Source organism: Elephas maximus, chromosome 8 (assembly GCF_024166365.1).
Source record: "Elephas maximus indicus isolate mEleMax1 chromosome 8, mEleMax1 primary haplotype, whole genome shotgun sequence".
Lineage (NCBI taxonomy): Eukaryota > Metazoa > Chordata > Mammalia > Proboscidea > Elephantidae > Elephas > Elephas maximus.
The window spans coordinates 64559776-64572425 of record NC_064826.1 but is presented as its reverse complement, the minus strand read 5'-3'; the positions used below and the strand labels follow the sequence as shown (position 1 = coordinate 64572425).

The following is a 12650-nucleotide window of genomic DNA, read 5'->3' as shown; positions in this document are numbered from 1 at the left end:
TATCGGGGTTCTGCTTAGGATTCAAACTAAAAGTTTTAGCGTTCTACTGCTGAAGAGAAACAAAGAACTAAAAATCCCTGGCTCTTATCAAGCCCTACTCTGTAATAAGGGGCTGACTCCTATAATTTCTTCCAGCTCCAAACCTTAAACTGTACATTTTCATAAACTAATTTTAATATCAAATTTTGAAGCTAAATGGCATGTGTGTATTAATAAACACATGTGTATTATGTAGTCTTTGAAAATATCTTCACTTTTGCATGTTTTCATTCAAAAAACATTAATTGCATGCCAACTGCTAGAGATACTAAATGAAATCGGATGGTTCTTACCGTTACAGTACTTTCAGACAGTTACATATTATGTGGGGCAAAATATTGATGCTTACCATGTGTATGAAATCATATTAAATGGTAACCTAATTGGTGGAGAGGTTTTTAGGTGAGAGAGGAGGCACAGAAGATGTGGTACTTGAGATACATTTGGTTTTTTTTTAATTAAATGTAATAAGTTAAAATTTTTAATAGCATTCATTGTAAGATTTTTTTTTAATTACAAGAGCAATACATGCCAACTGTAACAAATTTTGAGTTGAATTTGAAAGGACTAATGGGAGCTATCTGGGCACAGAAGATGATAGTGGCCATGGTGGTTGGTTGTTCTGTTTCAGGCAGTCAGGGAGGGCTCCATGTAGGGACTATATCTATTGATAGCCTCCTAGGCTAAAAGACCTGAAACTTGATTTTTGGGTAGGTATAAGGAAATCTTGGAAATTGCTTAACTGTTTGAATGACATAATCAGATTTATGCCTTAGAAAATTCCTTTTGACAGCATTGTGCATAGTGGATTATAAGGGAGCAAGAATGAGAATGAGGACATAAGTCAGACCAGTTGCAGTGATCCAAGTGAGAAATGATGAAGGCCTCAACCTGGTTAGTAGCAATGGAGACAGGTGAGAAGGGAACAACAGACTCAAAGGAGATTAAAGAGAATCATCAAGAGTTCCCAAGGGATTGGGTATGGGGCTTAAGGAGAAGGAAGGGTCAAGGAAATCTTTTACAGTTTGACTCATGCAGCTAGTTGATTGGTAGTTTCATTCCCTGGGGTGGGGATAAAGGAGCACAAGTTGGGGAAGTGAATGAAGGTGGTTATGTATGTTGTTCTGTGAGCATGTGTGAGTGTATGTGTGTGTTTTAGTCCTGCATCTGAAAGTGTACAGGTTAAGAGTCCAAGGCCCGAGGTCACTGGGTTCACATCTTTGTCCACTACTTCCTAGCTGTGTAGCCTCAAACCTCCAAGTCCATTTCTTCATCTTTAAAATGAGAAAAGTAATAATACCTACCGCTTAGGGTTGTCATGAGATTGTTTAGAGTATAGCATGTAGTAAAAACTCAGTGAATGTTATAAAATATTATTATTTATCCTTCTTAGACCTCATGTTTCTCATTCATAAACTCATGGGGTGGGAGGGTGGGGGCGAGAGTTGTGCAGGAGTACCTGATTTCCAGGGTCCTTTCTAGCTACCAAATTTTTCATTCTAATATGTCTCTCTATTGACATGTGTGTCTAAACAAACATGGTTTTATTGAAAAATGTTAATCATTTCTAGGAACTTGCCACATCAGACTCAGATTCCACAACAGCAGACTGCAGGTGAGTACTAAAAATAAGGAGTTGATGTTTGTGGATGAAGCTAATAGATTAAAAGATAATTATAGTAATATATAATTTATGAATTAGCTTCACCAACTAAGGCAAAACAGTTGTGTCGTTTCTTAATCAGAGTTAGAGCCTCAGAAGAATAGCCTAGATTACTGGATAGATTGGCACCAGAGTGATGAACACAGAGTAAATGATCTTAGAGCAAAAACATCCATGGAGGTCCTGTCTAATTAAGGAAGACTGAATAAAATCCCCTTCCTCAGGGGAAGCTCTCTATTCTTCCCCTTGGTATGAAAGATGCTTAGCTTGGATGCATCCAGGGTTTGTCTCAGTAAGTGAGCAGCTTGAAACTGACTCTTACAAAAGGACACCATTGTGACTAATCACTGAGGCTTCAGGGGGATAAATGAGAAATGGTTGGCCTGGTTCTAAAGCCCCTTTAAAAAGCTGTTATAACATGACCAGTGGCAACAAGATGGTGGACAATTCTCCCTGGACTATTCTGTTTCCCTAAGACTTGCTTTCTTTAAGTTTATTTCTTTCAAGTGTCCCTAAAAATTTTCCACAGCCAATTATTTCATTCATCTTGGTACCAAGTAGATAACTTATTCATGATTGTCTTCTAATTAGCAGCTGATTCCTGGTTCTAATTGCCAGGCAACCAGTAATGCCTTTGTAGATCTTTTGGAAAAGCAAGAGGAGTTTTGAAAACGTAAGGTGGACGAGGAATTCTGAGTATGAATGGTGGCATTGTGGTAGGGAAGCTGTTAATAAGTCTCTTAAAAACTTCAGCCACATATAGATATTTAATGGATGTTTTCATTAAAAAAATTATCTTCTCTGTTACTGCTTTCGGGAATTTAAGGAGATTTTCGTTTGACAACTTTTCAAAGATTTGAGGCAAGTATAATGAAGTTGTTCATCAAATTTTAATTACGAGATAACATTTTTCAGAATTTTTTCCACCAATTTTGATGACTTGTTTTAATTAAATACAAACACATTTCAACAAGACTGTTCAATATATCGATGTAGTTGTGCTACTCTGTAAGCATTCAGGAGACTGATGAAGGAACAAACTTGATTGTCAACATGTGTTACTACAGAGCAAAAAGAAGAAATGAATCCCAGTACTGCTCATATTTTTAAGATGAAAATTTTTAAAGCATATTTCTACAAAGGAAATGCTAGAACTTCTTCCTTGTTAACCTCAGAGATTTCCATCGCTCCTAAGATTTCTTTCTTCTGATTCTTAATTATTTCAGGCATGGAATGAGTAGAAGAGAGGTTATTTCTAGAAAAATAGTAAATATTTCTTTTGAGTGTTTTAAAAATCCAGATTTTATATCATTAGGGAAATAAACTTGGGTAGATAATATTCGAAGGTTTTATCATTGTATAAGATTTTGAATAAGTAGACTTGTTAGGGTATATAAAATCCCTATTGCATTTTAGTAATAGGGAACAATTTCCAAATACAAGGGAAATGTATGCCTGAGCAAATATGATAAGACCCAAAGAACTTCCCTAGGGAGGTTTTAAGTTGTTCAACCTAATTTTCTAAATTATTTCCCTGAAAGAGGTTTTGGGGAGCAGACATTTTGCTTGAGTCAAAAAAGCTTTTATCTCCTTTTTAGTTAACATTATAGCCTAATACCTTCTTGTTTTCTTACATTTCTCTGCAGTTTGGAGCAGATTATGAAGTCTACTATCTACCTTGTGGTTTTTTTTAGTTTTTATTTTGTGTTGTTTTTTGTTTATTTGTTTGAGTGAATTCCCCAAGTATTTTAAGTGCTAAAGTGAGAGAGATCAGCTTAGCATTTTTGTGTATTTAGGATAGATTGTTGTGTTTCTGCCTCTAATAAATTTAAAACTCGATAGAGTCATGCCACCTGAAGAGCTAAATGTGCAGATTATATCCGTTATTCCCATTCTGTCCATTTAAATGAAAAAAAAAAATTAAAGTTTGTTTCTCAATTTCTGAGTTATTCCGTTCTTCGGTAAATGTGTGAATTCAGTGCTGCTAACGGATTTTCACAAATACAGCAGTTTTTCTGTTCCTCCGCCTTGGTTACTGTCATCCCACAAAGAGGCAGCTACATTTGTGCCTGATTATCATGAAACAATTACTTGCTTTTTCCACGTACCTCAAAGCACTAGGCTAGCGTCACAGTTTTCTTTATGACGTTAATGTAGGCTCAGGGTTTATCTCTTAGATATCAAATAATTTTATTTGTAGCTAACTCTGTGGAATTCATCAGGGAGTAGATTTTGAAGTTTCTGTTTCATGTAGTTATTTGTTTCCTTTTAAATTTTCATTAAAATTTAAGAAATGGACTAGCTGCTGCTGCTGTAATCCTGGACTTAAGCACTCACTGGGGTTACAAGTTGACAATAGCCGTACCTTTTGGACTGGGCCCAAGCCATTAGGTTTGATGCCCCTTCAGGTTTTCTCATTTTCTCTGCCCTTCCAAGCCACATGTTATTTTCTAAAAAGCCATGATTAAAAGGTACAGTCATACACCCTGCAGTCAAGCTTATTCTTTTTGTTTATTGTGGGAAGAATTTTCAGGCTGTACCTTTTGAAATTTACAAAACATTATGGCTTTAGTCCATGGAGAGGACTCATTTAGAATTTTTCTTTTTTTCTTTAAACCAAATGCAGAGAAATAATGCAAAGTAATTATTTTAAATTATGCTAAGCAGGTAGAAAATTTCTCCTTGCCATCATTTGTTTTGCTCTAAAACTAAAAGTATCCCTGCCCTAACTAACTTGTGCCCATGTCTGTTCTTACATATTGCAGGTAAATGGTATCCCTGAAGAAAGAAAACTGACTGAAGCAATAAACTTGTAATCCGGCAAAATAGCTGTTACATCTTTTCTTCCAGTAATGCATGGGCTTTTCTGGCATATGCTGTGCATGTCGACAGTATTATGTACCAGATAATACAACATAACTTTCATTTAGTAACATTTTTTTTGTACTTAAAGCATTTTTGACATTTTGTAAAACACCAATGAATTTATATTTGTTACAACAAAAAGTGATCTTTAAAATAAATATTATTAATGAAGCATCATGTCTGGTGAAATTCAGCTCTGAAAAATAGTTGATTGCCTTTTATTTAGGAAGAATCTTTTAGTTGCCAGGAACAGATTCATATGTTCATTCCTCATTCAACAAGCTTTTCTTAAGCCCTTCCCATAAACACGTCACTGTCTGCTTCTGTGATCCAAGTGAGCAACCCGTTTAAGTAATGCTTTTACCTTTGTGGCCTGGAGAGTCTGTTCTTTTATATACCACTTTCTGGAGTGTTTTAAGGCAAACCTAGTTTTATGAATTGTGGGTTTGATGACTCCAGTTCATAAGGGGAGTCCAGGTTACATAAGTACCTGACTCCATAATCAGATATTTGGTCTTAGCTGTTTCTCAAAAAGAGAATAGTTACCTGCTAATGGTGACATGAATTAGCTACAAAATCCCATGGGCCCTGCTGTGACTCTACTTTCATGGCTTAGGAGAATTTCTGCATACCATGTTGGTCAGCTTTGTGCATCTTGGACACTGTTGAATCGGTGGTGGCCATTAGGCCAGTTGGGAAGGCAGCTTTTGTTGCAGACTGGACCAGCTGAAAAACCTTCTTTTATTCTGTTCTGGGCAGATTTATGTCTTACTTTTTCATTGGTTGGGACATACAAATGCTTTCTAAATATGCTTCCAAAAAGATTTCCTGTTAGTATTGTGTACAGCACCCTGTTTTCCATTTAGGGGGAGTAATCTCTCATGTCCTTGACATTGGAGCCCCTAGACCCCCTCCTTGGACTTAAAAGAGGCTGTAGATCCTTTTATTTCTTTCATATTTATCCCTTGTTCTTATTCCTTTCCAAGACAACTAGGGTCTTGCCATTACTGTTCCCCAGGATTTATCGCCTTGAGGTTGTAAAGGTACTCAGTTAGGGTCACACTCAAGAAGGAAGTAAAAGGTTGCTAAGGTTGCAGAGGACTAGATTGTGACACAGTAAAAAAAAAAAAAAAAAAAAAAAATTTTTTTTTTTTTTTTTTTTTACTGTGACACAGAGGCAGAGTTAATAAACTGGTGCCCTTGCTAGGTGAAAAGCAAAGAGTTTCTGGTAGACCAGATGTGCAGAAACAAAGTAATACCCGATAGATAAATCAGGAACTGTAGAGCAGAGGTCAAGAAGTTTATTGATCTATTCTAGTAGCTGTATTCTCTAGCTGTTCAGCTATAATATGAAGAATAGATGGTGTTAGGTGGGCAGCGTTGATGTGGATAGACTAGTTAGGAGACGATTATAAACACAATTGTAGAAATGATAGTTTTGACTAGAATAGTGGTGGGACAGATTTAAGAGCTATTTTAGGAGGTAAAATAGATAGCAATTGTTGATACACTGGATATGATGATAAGGAAGAGAAAGAAGAGGTTTGAACTGGCTCATTCCAGATCAGACCCCTGCTGAGAATTTGCATTTCCACTCCAAATGTACTGAATCAGAATCTACATTTTAGCAAGATCCCCAGGTGATTCTTAAATATAAGAAATTTTGAGAACGACTGCTCTACCAGCGATAGAGCAGAATTGGTCCTTAACCAGCAGCATTAGCATTGCCTGGGAGCTTGTTGGAAATACAAATTCTCAGCAGGGGTTCAAACTGGAATGAATCGGTTCGAAGCCCTGAAAGAAGGGGCCAGTTTTCAGATGTGGGTTTTGCTTGCTCAAATGGTGGTGCTGTCCGTTATGATAGAAAGTACTGGAAGAGAACCATGATTGGGGCAAACAATACAAGTTCAGTTTTATGAAAGGTGAACTTGAGATGCCTTTGAGAAAAACCAGAAAAGTCAAGTAGGCAGTTGAATATATGAAGTTGAAGCTCAGAGTAGACTGGTGATATGAATTGGTGATTCACCTGGGTAAAGGTAGTCAACGCAGTCATGGAAATTGATGGGAAATTGTCTCAGTATGTCACCTGGACATTCACTGATCAGCCAAAGTTTGTATTACTGTTATCCCTAGCAAAAAAGTACGCGTTAGATGAAACTGAATATTTGCTAGAATCCAATGGTCAAAGTCTGTGATAGTATTTTATTCATATTTCAAAAAATCAAAATATAACTTAGTTATGATTTTCAGAGAAATCTTGTTATTTTATTTATAAATCTTAAAATTTTAAAGGTTGTACATGTGCTACAAGAATTTCCGTGGTCATGTCAGCTCACCTTACGTTCAGTTACTATGGTGCAGTTCATTTTAGGTTATTTGTCATGTAGTTTTCATATTGGTATTTATATTTGTTAAAATTATATTTGTTTCATGTGACTATTTGTGGCAGCCATGGAGGTGTGCCACGTGGATCTCCTCTCAGGAAGTTAGCACCTTCAGGTGATACCTATTGTGATTTTATTCAGAATCCACCTCAGCCTTTAAGCAGGAGGCATACTCTTTTTGGATAGCCACCCTTCAGACATGACTAAACATGGTGGAAGTACTAGAACCTAGCTAATTCTTCCCAATTTGTGATTCCTCTAATGGGAAGTCTTCACTCAGGAACTCCCTGTTGGGTTGGCTGAGACTTTGCATATTTTCATTGCAGTTTTTTTTATGAGGATCGCATAGCCCAATCCTATTTCTTCCTCATCCCTTTCCTTTCACAGATGTCAGATCGTTTGAAGACTTTCCTTGCCTAATCCTGCTTACTCCCCCTCCTATCATCCATAGACACTACCCCCAGTAAACTTCTTGCACTCCGAATTTGGTTTCAACATCTTCACAGAATATCCAACTGATCATTTTATTACCACATTACATTCTTAGTCACAGTTGTTATCAGTGGCTCACTGAAGAATGAAAGTGATAAAAATAAGTACACTATACCAATAGGTTCACATATTACAACTGAAAATAATGCCTTAAACATAAATGATGATTAGGGGGCCATTATAAATATAGATCATAAGCCTCTATGTACTAGAAAACATGATTTTGTGAATGTGAGGATTTTACATACAAGAAGCCCAAACAGAAAAGTGCCAATCTTAAAAGTGGATTTTATTGGATCATAAATCTATTCACTGGTACCACCCTAGTGACCAGTCTGTTGTCTATTTTGCATCATTTTCAAATAAGGTGCAAGCGTTCTCTAATAAACTAGTTGTGTTTGATATTGGTATAAAATTGATTACTCTTACAGCTAAATTCTAAAAAGACAGTGATACAACAGATAGTTTGGTTCCCATCAAAGGGGGTAGTTTGTATGAGAGATGTTCTAGGAATCCACAGAGCGTGGAAGCAGGGAGAGTGAGGAGGTTAAGAAGTTCAAAAGGAAAGCCAGCAAAGGTTACCTCGTCAATCTGGCTATTACCCTGGAAAATGGAACTCATTCCTGCTGAGGAACTTCTCTAGAGGGCTCCTCTAATGAACTGTGTAGAATACACCTCAGAATTTTCCCTCTAAGTGACAGAAAATTTAGATATTCATCCATTGACTCAGAATCCTACCAGATGGGTGTTGTTCCAAGGAACATTGCCTCCCTGCACTTCTGTGGCTGGGAATAGACTGAACCAAGGTCCTGATACTCTGGAGAAAGCTGAAAGATGCTGTGGAAACTTGAGGTGGGAAACTCAGAAAGCCAAACAAGATATTAGCAAAATGCCTTGATCAAGGGACACTGCTGAACTTTGCATATCATTCTCATACAGCCAATTATTATCACATATACTTATTAGTTGACATTTCAATTTGCAGTGGGATGAAATCATGATGCATAGAATATAGATCAACTTGTGATGTACATGAGATACATATATCAAGATGACTTGCTTGGTGAGTTTTTTGTTGTTGTTATATTTATCACTGAAAACTCATGCCATGAGAGGGTAGATATTCATTTAGGGAAAATTATTTTGTGAGTTACATTGATGTTATATACTCCAAAAATCCTAGTGGCTTACCAAAATAAAAACTTACTGCCCACTAATGTCATCTTCTAATGCAATTAGGACAGCCTTCCTTCATTGTGTAAGCTATATCATATGGAACACATGATTCTAGGCTTGCTACAGAGAAGGAAATGAGAGAGAGAAGGTCACGTGGGATGTTTTTAAGAGCCAGGTGGTACTGTCATGTTACCCAAGCATAACTGTGTATTCAGGAAGAGGAAATGGCATTGTCTTTAACAGCTAAGTGGACTGAACAAAACATGTGGTCACTGCTGATGGGATAATAACCAAAAAAACAAAACAAACCCAGTGCCGTTGAGTCGATGGGATAATAGCTGTGTATAAAAATGAAGGATAAAGTTATGTGAATAAGTAGCTCTACCATCCCCAATGACCTAGCGAGTTAGAATTTTTAATTCAGTAGAAATAAAAACAAAGTAATAGCCTATATATAGTGATCAAGCTAGATAAACACGTTTTGGAAAAAGATTGCATTGCATTCTTTGTAGAAAAAATATGAATATAGGTCTATAATGTCTGAAATTCCAAAATTCAAAGATCTCAATTTTTCCATGGCAAGCCCATTTAATAGTAAAACCTGACTTGAACTGAAATGAGATTGTTTACTCTCTACTAATTTTACTTCGCTTGATATTTTGCTACACCAAAAAAACACTACAGACGTACCTTACTGGATATTTACATAATATATGGAAATGCTTTTTATTAATTACCTTTCTAAAATCTTAAAAAAAAAAAAATGAGTACTCAAATATGTCTTGCCCTAAGGTTTTTTGGTAATGTATTGTGCACCCATATTACTAACTTTATTATGTTTAATTTTTATATAATTAAGCTTCATTTTATTACCTAAAATTGGGGTCCATGTTTGTACCTAGGGCCAAATAAGCAGTTATACAACGAGGAAAATTTGAGGTACACTGGTATGATAGGATAATATACCCCCATTCTTTATTTTTTCTCGAAACGTTTCAAAATGTCTTATTGGATTGAGTATCAGGGCTATTGCATTTATTCATTCAAGGAATATTTACTTAAGGCCTATTATGTTCTAGGCATTGAAATGCAGAGTGGTGAATAAAACAGAATAGTGTGTCATGAAAGACAAAGTCTAGTACACTGTCTGGCACTAGTTGGTGCTAAATAAATATTTGTTGACTGAATTAATCTAATGTCAGTAAGTAAAAGTTATGAAAGTCAAAAAAAGTGTTATAATAAAGAATGGAGAGAGTGAGCTACTTAGATTAAATGATCAGAGCAGACCTTTCTGAAGAAAAAACATTTAAGATAAGATTTGAAGGATGATTGAGAGCCAGTCATGGTTAGCCATCTTGACAGAGTGACAATATGAAAACAAACCCAAAGGCAGTGTAGTGGAACTAGGTGGTTGTGGTTTCTGTCCAGCATCCATTTACCCTTCTCTGGCAACCTTCCAAAAAGCCCTGGCAGTGGCCACATCATTAAGGGCCCGGCTGCTAACCTAAAGGTCGTGTTTGAACCCACTGGCTACTCTGTGGGAGAAAGATGTGGCAGTCTGCTTCCGTAAAGATTATAACCGTGGAAACCATATGGGGCAGTTCTACTCTGTCCTATCTGGTCTCTATGAGTCAGAATCGACTTGACAGCAATAGGATTTTGTTGCTGGCAATCTTCCATATTTTTCTCTAGGTAAACACTTTATTCCATACTTTCAGTTCAGGTGCTTCCACTGGAACTCAGGTATGACTAATCAGAACACTGCATCCCTCTGGACAGGGTTCAGGCCTCTGACCCAGCAGAGTCTGTGAGATACAGTTTGATTTTACCGGGACTGCTGAGGAAGAGGGGTGGGCTCTTTTCTGATGTACTTGAATCTGAGGTGAAAATAAGGCCAACAGAGCAAAAGAAGACTAAGTGAGGGGAGGCCACAGAATGGTCAGAAACCAAGTTTACATGAGTGAGTGAATTCTCTTTGCGCTATAGGCAACTGGGTTAGGTTTTCTGGCATTTCAACATTAAGAGCATGACAGAGATCTGTGTAGTTGTACCATATTGAGTGAGGGGGAAGTGGGATTAAAGATGGTTCTGAAGATGTAAAAAGGGCCCTATTACTCTTGTAGATTTTGATCAAGAAGTTTGAATTTTATTCTAAAAACTTTAGAAACAAAGCATTGGAAGTAGGAAAGTAACGTGATCCAACTTACATTTTAAAAAAGGCAGAGTGAAGAATTCTGTCTTCTTTAAAAGTAACGAGCATACTGGCAAAACTTGTTAGAATCAATTTTTCAGTACTCTGGAAATTAACAAAAGGCTTACATCAAAATGGGAAGAGTTTGTTTAAGAAAAAGAGTTGAATCTTCATAAGTAAGCTTCATGGTATTTTAACTTGTCCTATTCCCATTTTTTTCCCTCTCTTGGTCTATAAAATATAAATCAACAGACTGCAATCACAGTGAAAACCAGCAGTCTGGCAGCCACCAGAGGAAGCAGAATGGGGTTGGAGCTTCTCCAAAGCCTCAGTCCTAGAGAATTGTTATCTTTAATCTGTCTGGTGGTTGACTGGATGACCCCATTTGCAAGATTGTCTTTATCTGACCTGACTCAGAGCTCACCCAGTTTAAAAACCTTTTCCTCCAAGGGTGTTTGTTGAAAACAATTAGAAGCAATTGATGATTTTTGTGGCTATCTGAGGCAGTGGGTATAACAACTGGGGCAAGCAATAGGCTAACCAAAAAGCTTGAAAGGGAAAGCTTGGGGAATCAGATGTCCATAGGTACTTTGAAAAGCTCTAAAATATTCCTGGAATCTAGAAGGCCATGCCCATTCCCATGGCTATTTGCATGCTTAGGAAACATGCCCTAAACTCTCAGCTTAGCCAGATTTTGAGACTTCATTCAAGCAAGAAGGGAAGGCTAACAGAGTTGTCAACTGTCTAGCTGAGAGTTGAAGAAGTGTCACAACATGCACACCCATGAGGAAAAACAGGGACATTTATTGGTTGCAGTCATTTAAGGAAATCTTTATCCAGTCATCAGCTGACTACCCAGCTGAATGGACGGAGACTTCAGTGGCCACATGTGACAAAGAATACAGACTTTACAGAATTAGTTCACAAAAGTCATGAAACAAGCCACCAACAACAAAAACAACAAACCCTGGAAAAGGGAAGAGCCTGATTTCCAAGATCTGAGAAGGTTGTAAGCGCTCACTTCAGGTTGACCTTGAGGATCTGCAGAAGCAGTAAGTAAAGCTAAGGCATTATTGTCAACCTCCGTGCCGAGAGTTGAAACATGCCCCAACATGCACACAGAGCCCCTTGGTAAAGACTAGGAGATGTATGGGGTTCCAGGCATCTGAGGCGATTTCTGTGTCAATCATTAGCTGACCACGAAGCTTACTGAGGAAAGACTTCAGTGAACACAAATGAGAAAGAATATAGACTTTTTAGAATTAGAAAAGTTGCAAAACAAACCCTGGGAAGAAGGGAGAATCTAGTTGCCAGAGTTGTCAGATCATATTATTTAAAGTGTCCAATTTTCAACAAAAAAATCCATGAGACATGGAAAGAAATAAAATATGGCCCACACAAAGGAAATAAAGCAATCAATAGAAACCGTCTCTGAGAAAGCTCAGCTATTGGACTTACTAGGCAAAGACTTTAAATTAGCTATTTTAAATATGTCTAAAGAACTAAAGGAATGTATGGAAATAATATCTCATCAAATATAGAATATCAATAGATGAAAATTACTAAAATGTAGCAAAAAATTTGAAGTTGAAAAAAACAAAATATTCACCAAAGTAAATACTTTAAATACTGAATACTTAAATAAGTATTCTGAAATTTTAAAAATTAATAAAGTATTCATTAGAAAAGCTGTGTCAGTGGTCCTGAAGACTACCCTCAGGCTCAGTGTTTTACTAGAAGGACTCACAGGACTCGGGAGCTACTATAATCATAGTTAATTGCAGTAAAAATCTATAGATCAAAATCAGCAAAGGGAAAGGATGAATGGGGCAAAGTCCAG

The 12650-nt window shown here is 37.0% G+C and overlaps 1 protein-coding gene across 2 annotated transcripts in view; it reads left to right on the top strand.

Moving 5' to 3' along the window:
* SGCE (sarcoglycan epsilon) overlaps window positions 1-4732 on the top strand; it is an 80674-nt gene extending 75942 nt beyond the window's left edge. Inside the window, exons 11-12 of one of the 2 annotated variants that reach the window (XM_049893573.1) lie at window positions 1611-1654; window positions 4468-4732. In XM_049893573.1, the coding sequence (XP_049749530.1) occupies window positions 1611-1654; window positions 4468-4484 (61 nt within the window). In that variant the 3' untranslated portion in view covers window positions 4485-4732. The remainder of the gene's footprint in view (window positions 1-1610; window positions 1655-4467) is intronic. The other variant, XM_049893572.1, reaches the window with a different exon arrangement.
* Window positions 4733-12650: the final 7918 nt, after the last annotated feature.